Source organism: Ailuropoda melanoleuca, chromosome 13 (assembly GCF_002007445.2).
Source record: "Ailuropoda melanoleuca isolate Jingjing chromosome 13, ASM200744v2, whole genome shotgun sequence".
In the NCBI taxonomy this organism is placed as follows: Eukaryota; Metazoa; Chordata; class Mammalia; order Carnivora; family Ursidae; genus Ailuropoda; species Ailuropoda melanoleuca.
In genome coordinates this window covers 13,486,560-13,503,201 of record NC_048230.1, presented here as the reverse complement: position 1 = coordinate 13,503,201, position 16,642 = coordinate 13,486,560, and the positions used below count along the sequence as shown (strand labels likewise).

Sequence of the window (16,642 nt, the reverse complement as noted above, 5' to 3'; positions counted from 1 at the left end):
GCAGGACTCGATCCCAGGACCCTGGGATCATGACCTGAGCTGAAGGCAGATGCTTAAACAACTGAGCAACCCAGATGCCCCTGTTCTTCGTTTTCAAAATTGTGTTTACTCTTTGGGTTTCCTTGAGATTTCATATGCATTTTATAGTTTTGTTTTGTTTATTTTTATTTTTATTTTTTTAGTAATCTCTACACCCAACGTGGGGCTCAAACTCACAACCCAAAAATCAAGAGTCACATGCTCTTCCAACTGAGCCAGCCAAGTGCCCCTCAGGCATTTTAGGATGGAATTTTCTATTTTTGCACAAAACGTTTTGCAAAATTATTGCAATTTTGATAAGAATTACATTGAATGTATAGATTCATGTATGTTAATAATATTAAGTGTTCTAATCCATGAACATGGGATATCTTTCCATTTATGTATATCTCCTGTAATTTCTTTCACCAGTGCTTCATAGTTTTCATTGTACAAGTCTCTTACTTCCTTGGTTAAGTTAATTCCTAAGTTTTTTGTTTTGTTTTGTTTTGTTTTGGTTTTGGTTTTGGTTTTGGTTTTTTTGGGGGGGGCAGAAGGAGAGGGAAAGAGAGAATCTTTTTTTTTTTTAAGTTTTATTTATTATTTATTTCAGAGAGAGAGAGTGAGAGAGAGCATGAGAGGGGTGAGGGTCAGAGGGCAAAGCAGACTCCCTGCTGAGCAGGGAGCCTGATACAGGACTTGATCCCAGGACTCTGGGACCATGATGTGAGCTGAAGGCTCAACCAACTGAGCCACCCAGGAGCCCTGGAAAGAAGAAAATCTTAAGCAGGCTCCATGCCCAACACAGAGCCCAATGTGGGGCTTAATCTCACGACTCTAAGATTATGACCTGAGCCAAAATCAAGAGTTGGACATTTAACTGACTGAGCCATGCAAGCACCCCACTTTTTTATTCTTTTTGATGCTATTATAAATGAATTGTTTTATGATTTCCTTTTCACACAGCATTCACCGCTAATGTATAGAAATGTAACTGAATTTTGTGTGTTGATTTTTTTTTAAAGATTTTATTTATTTGAGAGAGAGAGAGAGCACAAGTGGGGGCGTAGGGTGAAGGGCAGAGAGAGAGAGGGAGAAGCTGACTCCCTGTTGAGCAGGGAGCCCAACACAGGGCTCAATCCCAGGACCCCAAGATCATGACATGAGTCAAAGGCAGACGCCCAACTAACTGAGCCACCCAGGCACCCCGGTGTGTTGATTTTTTTTATTCTGCAACTTTAGTGAGTTTATTAGTTCTAGCAGTTTTATTTGTGTGTAGATTCTTTAAGATTTCTACATACAAGATCATGTCATCTGTGAACAGAGATAATTTTACTTCTTCCTTCCCAATTTGGGTGCCCAACCCCCTTCTTTTCTTGCTTAATTGCTGAAACTGGAATTCCTAATCCTATGTTGAATTAAAGTGACAAAGGCTGGCACCCTTTTCTTGTTCTTTAATTCTATCATTTTATAGATGTGAAGATGTAGGCCTAGAGAAAGGCGTTTACTTGCCCAGAGTTATACAGCAAGTTCATAGCAAAGCAAGAAGTGGCATCCAGACCTTTTTAACTTCTTTCCATTTCCAGTATTCTTTCCATTATATTAGGTTGACAGCAATATGGATAGCTAATTATAGATAGGAGCAACATGATTCTCTTATTTTGTGTTTACTTTAGAATATGACATCAATGGGGCGCCTGGGTGGCACAGCGGTTGGGCGTCTGCCTTCGGCTCAGGGCGTGATCCCGGCGTTATGGGATAGAGCCCCACATCGGGCTCCTCTGCTATGAGCCTGCTTCTTCCTCTCCCACTCCCCCTGCTTGTGTTCCCTCTCTCACTGGCTGTCTCTATCTCTGTCAAATAAATAAATAAAATCTTTAAAAAAAAAATATGACATCAATAAATCATAATAGATGACAGTGTAGAGAAATTTTAGTGTTATGAGATGTTTTGCTATTTGATTTGTAACTCCTAATTTTTACATCTGATGCATATAATGTAAATTAGGTTTACGTAACTTTCAGAATGTTATTATTCTTCTTTGCATTTCTTCAGTGCAGTTACAATTGGAACTGATATGCTGGAATTGGACTGCCATATCACAAAAGATGAGCAAGTTGTAGTGTCCCATGATGAGAATTTAAAGAGATCAACTGGGGTCAATGTAAACATCTCTGATCTCAAATACTGTGTAAGTAAAAATGCATGATAAACTAATATCTAGTAGATATTAGGACCTGTAGGATTTTTAAAAGCAATGAATCCCAGACAGTGCTCCAATAAATAGTAAAAAATAAATGATAGTGATTAAATAATGAATGCCAAAGGAAATTATAAAAACCAAAACTTCCAGTGAGGATTTATACTCACTTCAGAAATCTGTGGATATATCTTTGGAGACTTATAAGTATTTTAACAAAATTAACAAAGTCAGCAAATGTAAAACTATTGGAGTTCAACTTGCTTGAAATATTCTACAATATATTTGATTCAGATTAAATATATGAATTAGTTTTAGTCTTCAAGTATAGGAAATCTGATTTTAGTAGTTCACATGCCATTATAGTAAAGACTGACAAATGGATGGAAAATAATGCTTTATTTTACCACCTAAAGAAAACTTCTGTTAACGGGATGCTATCTGTATGTGTACCCTGTATGTTTTTTGCCTGGTTGTGATCCTACTGTGTATTATATATATTTTGTTTTTGAACACTTTAACATTATGGCACGATACACATTTTTCCATGCTTTTTTAAAAAAAGATTTATTTATTTTAGAGAGAGAGAGTGAAAGCAGGGGGAGGGGTAGAGGGAGAGAGTGAATCCTCAAGCAGACTCCCTGTGGAGCCCGACGTAGGTCTTGATCCCAGGACCCTGGGATCATAACCTGAGCCAAAACCAAGAACTGAATGTTTAACCAAGTAAGCCACCCACACACCCCTGCTTTTTCTTTTTTAATAGGCTTTAGTTTTTAGAACAGTTAATTGGTTCACAGCAAAACTGAGCAGAAAGTACAGAGTTCCCACATAGCTTCTGACCCTACACAGGTAGTTTCCCATCAACATCCTGCACCAGAGTGGTACATTTGGTACAATCTATGAACCTACACTGACACATCATTATTGCCCCCAAATCCATAGTTAGCATTAGGGTTTATTCTTAATGTTGTATGTTCTGTAGGTTTTAACATATGAGGACATGTCGGTTTTAACATATAATGATGTATCAACTATTCCAGCGTCATACATAATAGTTTCACTGCCCTAAGAATCCTCAGTGTTCTGCCTGTTCATCCTTCCTGCCCCCCGGTCCCTGGCAACCACGATCTTTTTATCGTCTCCATAGTTTTACCTTTTCCAGAATGTCATATATTTGGAATTGGGTGGTATTTAGCCCTTTCAGATTCCATGCTTATTTTTCATAAACATTTCAAGTGACTGCAGTTACTCCATTGAGTGGATATAGGGTTATTTTTAACTGTTCCTCCTCTGTTGTTGGGCATTGGAATTAGTTCTAAGTTTTCCCCATTAGAGATAACACTGCACTGAACATCTTCATGCATAAAGATGAAGGTTTCTCTATATTTATATGCTTATATAGAGTTTTTAAAAGATATTTAGGAAGACATGTATATAAATATATTTATATTTTCTGAAAGTATCTATATAAAGATAAAAATTGTCTCTATTTGTAGTATATGTGCTGCCAAAGCAAGCACAAATTATCTCTGTTTTTAAAATTATTTCCCTAAATAAACTCTCAGCAGGGAAATTATTGGCTAAAAGATTAGGACTATTTTAGTGTCTTAATATATATTGAAAGTTGTTATTGCCAGCTTGCTTTCTAAAAGTGTTGAAGAGTTCCAAAATCTGGGGCACTGGGCTGGCTCAGCTGGTAGAGCATGCAACTCTTGATCTCTGGGTTATGAATTCAAGCCCCACGTTGGTCTCAGAGATTACTTAAAAATAAAGTAAAAATTTCTTTAAAAGTTCTAAAATGTGGTGTTAGAGGAATTCCCATTTTGCTTTACCCTTACCATTATTGGGTATTATACCTATAACAAAAATTTCCTAAATTTTAATTTTAATTGGCATTTATTTATTTGTGAGTTTAAAGATTTTTCTGTATGTTAGTCATTTCTTAAAATTGTCTATTCTTGACACTTGTCTACTGAGATATTTATATATTTATCATTGAGAAAAGATCCACATTAAATAGTACAGATTTCTTTGCTTGTAACTTGTGAAAGTAATTAGTTATATGCTTAATTTGCTGTTCAGGATGTTCGGCTAAAGCGAGCCCTATGTAAACGTAGGTAATGGTTTTATTCTTTTATTTTTTGAAGAAGCAAATCTTTGTCTCACTGTAAGACACTAAAATACTTCTAAATTTTTGAGACCTAACTTTTTTCAATTGTATCTTTTAAAGGAGCTCCCACCTTACCTTGGCAAACTGGATGTCACATTTCAAAGAGGTAATATTTCCCATTTGCAGCTTACATATTTATATTAAAGTGTATTCATTTACACTGAGAATTAGATATACATGTGTGTTTTCTTCTGATAGTAAGTTCCAACTAAAAGTACTGCCCTCAATACTTACTCTCTCAGACCTACAAATCTGAAATCGTGACCCTGAGATGAAGGCTGGAGATTTAACTGGCTCATTCTATTTAAATTTATGTACAGTTAATTTAAGCCTGAATACTAATTACAAGAAACCCAGATATTATTAGGGCTACTTTGCAATTCTGAAGCTTCAAATTCTAGAGGATTACTATAACTTGTAGTAATAATCCATCGTAAGTATATTAAAAAAAAAAAAAAAAGACATTGGAAAGACCCCCTTTTGGATCCTTACTGATTCTGTCACATTTGATTTTATGTCATTTCACTGCTCCCTATCTTAAATTATTAGAGAGAATCCTATTACTCAGATACCACCCATTTCCTGGTCATCGTCCCTTTGTAATCATCAGCATAGCAGTTTTCTCTCTCTTGAGGGAGTATTTCTCACAAAGGAACATGTTCCTTGGCCCAGTTTGTTGGATTTGTTAGAATGGAACATGTCAGAATGGAAAATACACCAGCTGCAGATCCAGGTCCCTGAGCAGGTACAGGGTCCCACACTATCACGATTCAGCCTCATGTTCTGAGTGATTCAAATGTAACTTGGGAAAGCTACAAGATTCTACATGTTCTGGTCCTTAGTGTGGCGTGGTTTCCATATCATTAAAACCCTGGTCAAACGTCAAGGATCTAAAGAACTCTAACTGCTCTGTGAACTAGATTTAAAATTGGTCAGTATCATTTCTCCTTGATTGGGAAATTTAAGAAAGCCAAATAAGAATCAGAAAATTGTTTAAATTAGTTATTTCTAAAGGATGTTTAAATCTGAAAATTGTCTGATTTTACTTTCCAGGTAAGTATCATTAAGCTGTGTTGGTTTGCAGAAACATTTATTTTCATTCTTGTGATTAACAGGATTATACTTGCCAAGCTGTTATATTTGCGTCAATTATGGATTTGTGAAAGTTAAAAACACTTCATAAGTCAAGGTCTTTTTGTTTGTTTTGGGGGGGTTTCGCTTTGTTTTGTTTAATTTTCCCCCTGGTAGAGCAAAGCCAAAGACTCACAAAGATTAAAAGATCCTTTGAGGAAAAAAATGTTTTAATTTTTTTTTCAGGTTTTATACTTTCCTTCCTTTTTTTTTTAAAGTTTTTATTTATATACCTTTGTCATAAAGTCATAAAACTTTTGAATATGCAGTGACCTTTGAGACCGTATAATTCTATCTCCTCCTGTTTTAGATAGGAAAATAAGGCCTAAAGATGTAAATTAACTTAAGGTCATACAACAAATAAATGACAGAGCTAGGACTTGAAACTAGGTCTCCTTCTAACCAGGCCAGTGTTCAGCTGCACCATGCTGCCTCTCCATCTGAAGAGTTTCTATCTCTCACTCTCTCTCTTTTTTTTTTTTTAATTCAGTAGGCTCCTTGCCCAACATGGGGCTTGAACCCATGACCCTGAGATCAAGAGTCATATGCTCTACTGACTGAGCCAGCCAGGTACCCCTAAATAGTCTCTTCAAATGCCTTACTAGTAGCAATGCCATGTACTCTCAAGTTTTAGACACCTATAAAAGTAATTAATTTTTGTTCATATTGCATTCAGTTTATCACAATTAAGACTCTGCCTGAAATGCGAAGTTTACTGCATTTGAAATAGGCTAATATATAGTCCTGTAAAAACTCGACTCGGATTAGGCAGATAGTTGTTCGTTTTTTTTGTTTTGTTTTGTTTTGTTTTGGTCCTATTCCCCTGCTCAGAACTGTTGCTTACTTTTCTTTAAATACTGGAGAGAGAGCGAGAGAGAGACAGACTATCAACTCTCAGAGGAATATAGATTTTAGGCCTCTTGCTTTCTTTGTGGTTCACAATTTTACTGAAGAAGTAGTTTTTTTTTAAGGTGCTTGATGTGTCACAGGCTACATTAAAAAATATAAAGAAAGAATATAAAAATGTGTTAACCAAAGTGTTTGTTATTATCTATCTTCTGTACTTGAAAATGGCCTTTTTTCATGAAAAATACATAATCTGGATAATCTAGAGTTGGCCAGAATAATCAGTTTTAAAGTTCTAGCACGTTTATAGAGGCCACTTCATTCATTCCATCGCCCAGCACATCTTACGGCATACTCCTTGCCTATCGTTCTTGATTTCCTCTCTCTTTATAGCATTTTCCTGGTGGTTATCTTCTGCCCTGAAAAATACTGGGGACAGACTTCTCTCCCCAGCTCATTTTCTACCTTCTATGCTGGCTGAAGCATCTAATGTAAATATCTTCACATCACTTTAGCATGCGTTTTTTTTTCTTAGTTATTAACATAACTTTAATTTCCTTGTTCCTCCCACTATTAGATGCAATATTATTCTTACTGTATAACGTTCCAAAGTTAGTTTTATCTGTTTGACTTTTTTCGAAGTTGATCCTTGCAAACATCTTACGTTGGTGTGAGTAACAATTGCCCATGGCCATTTTTTTGACTGCCAAATTAATTTTTCCACACTTAACAAGCTAACAAAATATTTACTTAACTAAAACAGCTCTGTTTAAATGGAGTGTAGTGGTAGAGATGTTCTGTATTTGCACTATCAGTTACAATAGCCAATGACTACATGTGACTGCTGAACACTTAAAATGTGGCTAGTCCACCCCAGGGACTGAATTTTTAGTTTTATTTAATTTTAATTTAAATAGTCCTATGTGGCTAGTGGTGAGTCATTCCATGGTTCTGCTTCTCCTGGGTCTTACCTTCTTTCAGTGTAGATCTGTTTTGTCCTTGTGGCAGGGAACATGATCACTGACAACTCATTCATATCCCGCCTGCACATTGACCCAAGGGTAAAAAAAGCAATCTGCCCTTTGAACTTCAAGGGGAAGTTCTAGAGAAAGACACTGACTGGCCCAGCATGGGTCATGTGTCCATCCTTGAGGTATTAACTGTGGGCAAAGAAACAGGCTATTATAATAGACCAGACCCTAGGTCATATGCTTGCCCATGAGAATAAAGGGGGAGTGGGTCCTGTTTCTGAGAGCCCAAACAGAACAAGGGGAATAAGGATGATGCAGTTTTCCAAGGGAAGAAGGGGTGCTAGGTAGGTAAAAACAAGCCACATTTTTTTTTTTAAAGATTTTATTTATTTATTTGACAGAGATAGAGACAGCCAACGAGAGAGGGAACACAAGCAGGGGGAGTGGGAGAGGAAGAAGCAGGCTCATAGCAGAAGAGCCTGATGTGGGGCTCGATCCCAGAACGCCGGGATCACGCCCTGAGCCGAAGGCAGATGAACAAGCCACATTTTTATATATTAACATAATTTTTATAGTTAAGTTTGGTAGTCTACAATAAGTCTAAACTTAGTTATAAGTGCTAGAAATCCATCTCAAGATAGTTCAAAAGAAATTTTTTTAAGAATTTTTTTTTTTAAGAATTTGGTTCTCTTAACTAAAAAGCCTAGAGTTTCTATGCCTTCATATGTGACTAATTTCAGTGGCTTAACTAGTAATTAGTCTCTATCTCGGTTTCTTTTTTCTTTTTTTTAAGATTTTATTTATTTATTCGACAGAGATAGAGACAGCCGGTGAGAGAGGGAACACAAGCAGGGGGAGTGGGAGAGGAAGAAGCAGGCTCATAGCAGAGGAGCCTGATGTGGGGCTTGACCCCATAACGCCGGGCTCACGCCCTGAGCCGAAGGCAGACGCTTAACTGCTGTGCCACCTAGGCGCCCCTCTATCTCGGTTTCTTGATCCGGTTTCATTTATGTTAGCTTTGTTCTCAAGCACACCTTCAAGACATAAAGGTGGACTCTGACAACATCAAAAGTACATGATGTATTCAGCTGAGGACTTCAGGAGACCTCTCTTCATGTTCACAGTGTTATGCTTAAGGTCCATGTGCTCTCTTGGTGGCCAGGGAGACAGAGCCAAAGAATTGAGAGTCTGTCAAAATGATCCAGAGCCCCATCTGAATTACAAGGAGTAGTAAAAAGGCAATAGGAATGGAATACGGAACAGACAAAACAGTAACACATTTTTCCTTTTTTTTCTCATTTGCATGCTGCCTCTTCATATGAGCCTTTATTATAAATAATTTTTTGACATGGGTTTAATTTACTTTGTTGATACACTTTGTACAATGAAGATGAAATAAAGGATCTGTTACTGTTTTGTTATTCATGTAGTAGTGGGATTGAAGTTTCAGATGGAAGGGGAAATTTTATGATACATAGCATGCACAGTATACTCTGTAAATTACTCAAGGCAAAAGAGATTAGGGAAGGAATAAAGAAAATAACTCTCAGGAAAGGTAAAAAATGATTAAAAACCCTCTTCTAATTTTTTTGGGACTCAGTTTTCTTTGAGTAGTTGCATTGATAGAATTCTTTTAACACATTCCTGAATTAGCATGTATTTCCCTTGCCTGGAACATACATATTCTCTATCTCTGAAAATTTCAATGGTGATATCATAGCAAAACTTTCCAAACTTAACCTCACTCTCCACTAGTAGAGTATAGGGGATTTTTCCCCCCTTATACCCTCTAGGTTCTCACCAAGGATCTGTAACAAAAGAGAGATTAACAAGAGAAAAACAAAATGAGCTTATTAATATATTTTATCGTGGGAGAAACTCAAGGAGGAGTAACTCAAAGGTTGGCTAGAACTTGAGTTTATACAGCATCTTTAAAAAATCCAATACATTTTCAGAGAATTGACAGACAAATAAAAAGGATTTTGAGTTTCTAGGATAGCAAATCATGGGAAGATAAATATATGGGTGAATAATGGAAGATAAAGGCCAGTCATTAGTTGGTTATGCATAGTTCTGTGGTGCTAATAAGGGTCTAAAGTGGTTGGTGATTTACGTTTTGTCCAAATTTAAGTCTTTCTAGCCAAAAGGGAAAGACAGAGCACTTTTCTTGTATCTGCTTCATCTCAGTTGCCTTCAGTTCAAAATCATCCTTATGCCAAAGTGGCATATTTTGGAATGGCAAACTCTGTTACCTTTCTGGGGGAATGCTTAATTTAAATAATGAAATTGTTGCATAGCTACTTAATGGAGCATTTTAAAACCATTTAAAATAATAATTATAGAATAAGATTGGTGGGTTATAATAATGTCAGTGTCATGATTATAATATTGTACTATGGTTTTACAACAGGTTATCTTCAGGGGATCTGGGTAAAAGGCTCACAAATCTCTATTTTTCTTACAACTCCAAATGAATCTATAGTTTTTCATAAAACTTTTAAAATCATAATTCTAAATTATAAATGCATTAACATGCAATATTTATTTTGTACGTACGTAAAAAATCAGGTTAAGATCTGTAGGTACACTATAAGTCTATTAAATTATGCACAGGAAAAAAGTAAAGAACGTATACTAAATGGTCGCAATGGTTATATTTAAATCATTGGATTTTAGATGATTTTCTTTTTCTTCTTCTTTTCATCATTTTGTAAATGTCCTATATGAGAACATACTATTGTGAAAACAATACTTTTATTTTTTTCCCTTAATCATCAAAAAAGTGAGAGTCATCTTTTAAAAATACCTTTAAAAATCTTGCTTTCTCAGCTTGCCAATGTGAAGGAAAAGATAACCGAATTCCATTACTGAAGGAAGTTTTTGAGGCCTTCCCGAACACTCCCATTAACATCGATATCAAGGTCAACAACAATGTGCTGATAAAGAAGGTACGTGAGGCATTGCCTCTTCTGGGTGTGTTGTATCGGATTTCACAAACTAAATAAGGCTAGATAGAGTAGGTGACTACATTAGACTGATAACGTTCAGGGAAATGTGATACTCCGGAGATCAGTATTGTTTTAAATAATGTCCTGGTAGAAGAGAATACTTAACTGCCAGAAGACTTATTTTCAGAGTAAGCTGTCCCGTCCTAGTCGTGGATAAAAGGGAGCTCCTGTGAGCCAATTGTTCTGGCATCGATATAATTAACTTCTTCAAATTTACTTGCTTCCTTTGTAATTCGTTTCTATCAAATGACTAAACAGTTGCATTCTATTAGATCAATCATAGAATGGTAAAATGTAAGTAATTGCTTATATTTTATAAAATAATGTGAATTCAGATGTTGTTTCTTCCTGAAGTTTATTTTATTCACTGGCAGAAGGTCAGTTGTAATCCGTTTTTGAAGTGAAGTAAGGTAGGTGGATTTACCAATAGGCACAGGCATAAACTTTTGCATTTTTATGCATAGGTTTCAGAGTTGGTGAAGCAGTACAGGCGAGAACACATAACTGTGTGGGGCAACGCCAGTTACGAAATTGTAGAAAAGTGCTACAGAGAGGTAAGCTTCGGAAATGACAGAGAATGACCTTTCTTGCTGTTGTTTTGTATCTATAAATGTTATCACAGTAACAATCTTTAAAAGTATCTTATTTCAAAGGCTCGCTACAAAGACAGATGGTCTGGGTGGAAGCACCTAATGAGAGGTTTACGAATAGAGGTAATGGATTTAATAGAAATAATGTGCTTGGGCTGGCTCACAGAATTCTTATTTTCACATGCTAATATGAGTTGTTTGCCAACATTTTATTATGTACTTTATGAAACAAATATGATTCCTGTCTTTTAATGTCTGTTTTTTGTTACATTATTGAAATTTTTGTGTAATTTTAAATTGAGGAAAGGATTTAATCCTTCAACTCTATAACTTAAGCTTCTCTGTTCCCTACCTCCCAAATAGAATTAATCAAATTAAGCCAGGATCATAATTATCAGTTGGTCTATAAAAGTAGGGCCATCTACCCACTGACATTTTTCTGTTTGAAGAAAATATGTCTATAAAAAGTTAATTTGATATATTTTGACATCGTATGCTAAGCCTCTATAAGCAAGTTTAGCTATATACTATCCCTGTTATAAGTATAGCTTATATACTATAGCAAGTATAGCTAGGAGAATATGAAATTAAAAATGTTAAAAAACCTTAAGCATTAAAGACTCTCTTTTCAGAATACAAGTGGTAGTGCAGAAGAAATACTGTGACACAAATAGCAATTCAAAATACAAAGATTTCTTTTGGGAAGGCCTTCCTTCCTAGCAAAGAAGGCAAAAATATAGATCCAGAATTGGCACCATTATAATTAAAAGTACAGTTGAAACCCTCATTAAGGCAAGTAAGTTTTATTTATGTGCCACAGGCTGTCTGAGATTCCAAGGTAGCTTGTGTCCAAAAGGAGAAAACAGAGTGATCATTGGGACGAATGGCTTCAGATTGCTAAGAATTAGTGCTAAGTCTTTTCCATAACTAATCATTGATGATATTTTCACATGTCATTAAAAGTGACCATACTGGAGGTCTCATGACCTGCTGGTTGTTTTACATCATCCAAATGTTTAAAAAAAAAAAAATAGTGATAACAGCAAATGCTGGACAAGATGAGGAGAAGCTGGATCTCTCCTACATTGCCGGTGGGAATGTAAAACCGTACAGCCACTCTCTTCATCGGTTGGGTAGTTTCTTATAAACTAAACATACACTTACCATATTAACCAGCAGTCTCACTCTTGGACATTTATCTCAGAAAAATGAAAACTTATGCACATAAAAACCTGTATATGAATGTTTATAGCAGCTTTATTTATTATAGTAAAATACTGGAAACCAACCAAAATGCCCTTCAGTGGATAGATGTCTGAACAACTGACATATCCATATGATATACTATCAGCCATGAAAGGAAATGAACTACTGATACCTTTAATAACCTGGGCTGTCCTGATCCTCAAAGACATTTTACTTAGAGAAAAAAATTATCCTCAGAAGCTTACATACTGGAATCTCTATCTTGAACATCTGAAACTAACACTGTATGTTAATTAACTGGAATTTTAAAAAAAATTTTAAACGAAGAAACAAAAAACAAAAACCAAAAAGGTTACATACTGTATGATTCCCTTTATGTAACATTCTCAAAACTATACATGTGAAGAGCAGATAAGTGGCTGTTAAGAGAGGATAAGAGACTGGGGGTGGGGTAGAGAGTGGGGGCAAATACAACAAAGAGGTAGCAGGAGGGAGTTCTTATGTGTGATGGAACTGTTCTGTATCTTGATTGTGGTGGTGGTTACATGAATCAATACACTGTTAAAACTACACTAAACCAGGGTGCCTGGGTGGCTCAGTTGGTTAAGCATTTGCAGTTGGTTGGCTCAGGACATGATCTTGGGATCCTGGGATCGAGCACCTATCGATTTCTCTGCTCAGCAGGGAGTCTAGTTCTCCCTCTGTGCTCCTTCTCTCGTTCTCTTTCAAATAAGCAAATAAAATCTTAAAAAAAACCACAAAACCGCACTAAACCAAACACATGCACAAATGAATGCAAATTTTTTAAAAGTGGTGAAAACTAAATAAGGTCTATAGTCTGATTAACAGTGATATGCCAGGCCAGGAGGGAGTTGAAAGAAAGAAAGAAAAAAAGGGAAAAGAAAACAAAAAACCCTGGCGATAGACCCGTGTCAAGTCCTGGTTTTGATACTGTACTATAATTACATCAAATGTTACCATTTGGGAAAGCTAGATTAAGGGTGCATGGGACTCTGTTTTTACAACTTCTTGTGAATCTATTGTTTCAAAATAATAAGTCCACTTTTGACCCAGAATCACAGAACTTTTCCCTTGATTCACATATTTTTCTCAAAGCCTGTGTCTTTCTGTCATTTTAGAATTTAAAAACTCCAAAACGTCCTGCAGTAATTTTTGAACATCATAGTAAAAATGTCTCAATCATATTTGTTATTCACATTAGGAACATGCCATATAATTAAGTCATGCATATTTTTTTTAAAGATTTTATTTATTTATTTATTGGACAGAGAGAGACAGCCAGCGAGAGAGGGAACACAAGCAGGGGGAGTGGGAGAGGAAGAAGCAGGCTCCCAGCGGAGGAGCCTGATGTGGGGCTCGATCCCAGGACTCCGGGATCACGCCCTGAGCCGAAGGCAGACGTTTAATGACTGCGCCACCCAGGCACCCCTAAGTCATGCATCTTTTACAATTCTTAAAGTATGATTTATAAGAATTCTGCATTAGCCCTTTAATTCCCAAATGCTTGAAACTAAAAATATAAAAACAAAAGAAGAATGGGGCACACCGTGGGGAGGGGAAAACATGTGGCCCTCAGTCCCACATAATGACTTTTAATTCATTCTTACTTAATGCAATTCTTAAGCTTGGCTGTATGTTGGAATCACCTGAAAAGTCTCAAAAAAAAAAAAAAACCCAAAAAACTAATGCCTGGGTCCCATTCCACAAATTCTGTTTATTTTATTCAAGTATAATTGAAACACGATGTGGTATTAGTGACTCCACAAATCTATACATTATGCTGTGCTCCCAAGTGTAGCTACCATCGGTCACCATGCAATACTACTGCAGTACTATTTGCTGTATTCCCTACACTGCATCTTTTATCCCCCTGACCTGTTCATTCCGTAACTGGAAGCCTGTTTCTCTCACTCCCCTTCTCCCATGCCCCTACTCCCCTCCCCTCGGGGAACCATCAGTCTGTTCTCTGTATTTATGGGTCTGTTTCTGCTTTTTGTTTGTTTTTCTCATTTTGTGTTCTAGACGCCACATATAAGGGCAATCATATGGTATTTGTCTTTCTCTGTCTGACGTAATTTCATTAGCATCGTACCCTGTCTCAGTCCATCCATGTTGCAAATGGCAAGATTTCCAGATGTCCTAATTTAGAAGCTACAGAGTGTCCCCAGCTGTTATGTCAGTGGTGGGCAGGCATACCAAACCCCGCCCTCTCCCACCCCGGGCAGCCTGGCATGGCTTTCCAGAAGTACCAGTTATTGTTTTTAGCTCTCTGGGTCCAAAGTTGTGTAAGTTTTGAGGGTCGGCCCCAACCCTGTTTTTCCCGTGAGCTCTGTTATTCTTAGTGCATGAATTTACAGAAATCAAGTTTTTCAGGGACTCGTACTATGTCCACCTGTATGAGAAACACCTGTATATAAATAAGCCTAAAATGTTACAAAGCATCATGTGAACACTGGGCAAAAGAATCCTCAAACTAACTTACTCTTTTTTTTTTTTTAAATAAAGAAGTGGGTAATTTAGAGGTAATATTTAAAGTAAATTACTTTTCTGCATGACTTTTTCAATATATTACTGTTGTATAGAAAAAAAATCAACTTTAGGACCCGTGGATGGCTCAGGCAGTTGAGCGTCTGCCTTCCGCTCAGGTCATGATCCCAGGGTCCTGGGATCGAGTCCTCCATCGGGCTCTCTGCTCAGCAGGGAATCTGCTTCTCCCTCTGCCCCTCTGTCCTGCTTGTGATCTCTCTCTCTCATGCTCTCTCTCTCAAATAAGTAAATATTTTAAAAAAAAATCAACTTTACCATAATTTCTGTTTGTTTTAAAGACAAATATAGGTGGGGCTAGGGAGATGGGGATATGAGGGGCCGTTTACTGAGTGCAGAATTTCAGTTTTACAAGATGAAAAGAGTTCGTATATGAATAGGAAGTTGGCATTCTAAGGGTTTTGGGATCTTGAACACATTTTACGATAGAAATCTAAAGTGGTGGCTAGATTCTTGGACTAGCTTACAAAATCCTATTTATATTTGATGCAAAATGTAGTTGAAAGATGACATATTTACAACAGTGTTTATATTTTATCTATAGGTATATCAATATCATAGCCTGCTTAACTAATATATAACTATATCTACTGATAGGAACACCCATATTTCTAATTATGGATATATATGAATAAATATAGATCTTTAGTTACATATTTTTTGAATGGGAGTCAAGGTTACTGAATATTTCATTTCTTCATTTCTTTATCTATTCCATTAGGTTCAGTACTTTTACTCTCTAGCGATAAGCACTATCACCAACAGACAGAAGTGGTGTTGCAAGCAGAGAACAGGGAATAGAGAGATTTGAGTATCATCAATTAACAGTAAAGGGCTCCACGACGGATCCTGACCCACTTGGCAAGGACTAGCCCTTTTTAAGTGTGGTGGGTTTGGAAATGGATATTGATAATCCAAGGAGTACATTTAACAAGTGTCCAGATAGTCTTGGAAATTTTGAGGATGTGAAATAATCCTCTTTATTTGAGCAGTTGTAAAGTAACATGATATTGCTTGTGTCTTTTAGAATTCAGATATTCCTATACTCTTCAGTCTACAACGTGTTCTGCTCATTCTTGGCCTTTTCTTCACTGGCCTCTTGCCCTTTGTGCCCATTCGAGAACAGTTTTTTGAAATCCCAATGCCTTCTATCATACTGAAGTAAGTGGTTACTCTGTTTTCATCAGTTATTATTGTAGGGGGACTAAGATCAAGGCTCATTAATATCAATATAAATGATAAAGAACGGATTGCTATAGGGGTGCCTGGCTGGCTCAGTCGGTAGAGCATGTGACTCTTGATCTTGGGGTTGTAAGTTTGAGCCCCACGTTGGGGATTTAAAAATAAAATCTTAAAAAAAAAAGAAAAAGAATAGATTGCTGTAGTTATTTACATGTTGGATTAACTGACCTGTATTAATAATGCTTTTTGATATAATTAAGACACATTTTTCTAAAATGAATAATATAGGATTATAAGTATCTCATCTGGACCCATTTCAGGTAACATGACTTTCTGTGCCTGTGTATTCAGAAGTCAGGTACAAAGAATTGAATTTAACTGTTGAAGCTTAATAATTCTTTTATTCTAACATGTAATAGCAATTGCCCTCCAACTTTCCTAACTTATTTATACCTCAATCACAATATGCAGCTGAAATTCCACTAAACTCCAAATTCTCGGGGCACCTGGCTGGCTCAGTCAGAAGAGCATGCAACTCTTGATCTCAGGGTTGAGTTCAAGCCCCATGTTGGGCCTAGTGATTACTTAAAAAAAAAAAATTTAAATTAAATGTGATCTCACCTGCATGGAAACTTTTTTCATCCCCAAACAGAACTTTAAAAGATCAAGCTGAACGTTAGTGCAGCAGTCATTAGGAAATATTGGTAAGAGAAACAATTTGGTCAGTACCCTTGTATTCAGCATTTATGTTTCAC

General features: G+C 36.5%; 1 protein-coding gene across 3 annotated transcripts in view; it reads left to right on the top strand.

Moving 5' to 3' along the window:
• GDPD1 (glycerophosphodiester phosphodiesterase domain containing 1) overlaps positions 1–16,642 on the top strand; it is a 50,409-nt gene that overhangs the window by 26,720 nt on the left and 7,047 nt on the right. For all 3 annotated transcript variants that reach the window (XR_004619754.1, XM_034641014.1, XM_034641013.1), the window contains exons 3-7: positions 2,074–2,209; positions 4,449–4,494; positions 10,166–10,284; positions 10,809–10,898; positions 15,733–15,866. Coding sequence is in view for 2 of the 3 variants with exons in the window: in XM_034641014.1 (XP_034496905.1) it covers positions 2,074–2,209; positions 4,449–4,494; positions 10,166–10,284; positions 10,809–10,898; positions 15,733–15,866 (525 nt within the window). In the remaining variant the exon portion in view is untranslated. The remainder of the gene's footprint in view (positions 1–2,073; positions 2,210–4,448; positions 4,495–10,165; positions 10,285–10,808; positions 10,899–15,732; positions 15,867–16,642) is intronic.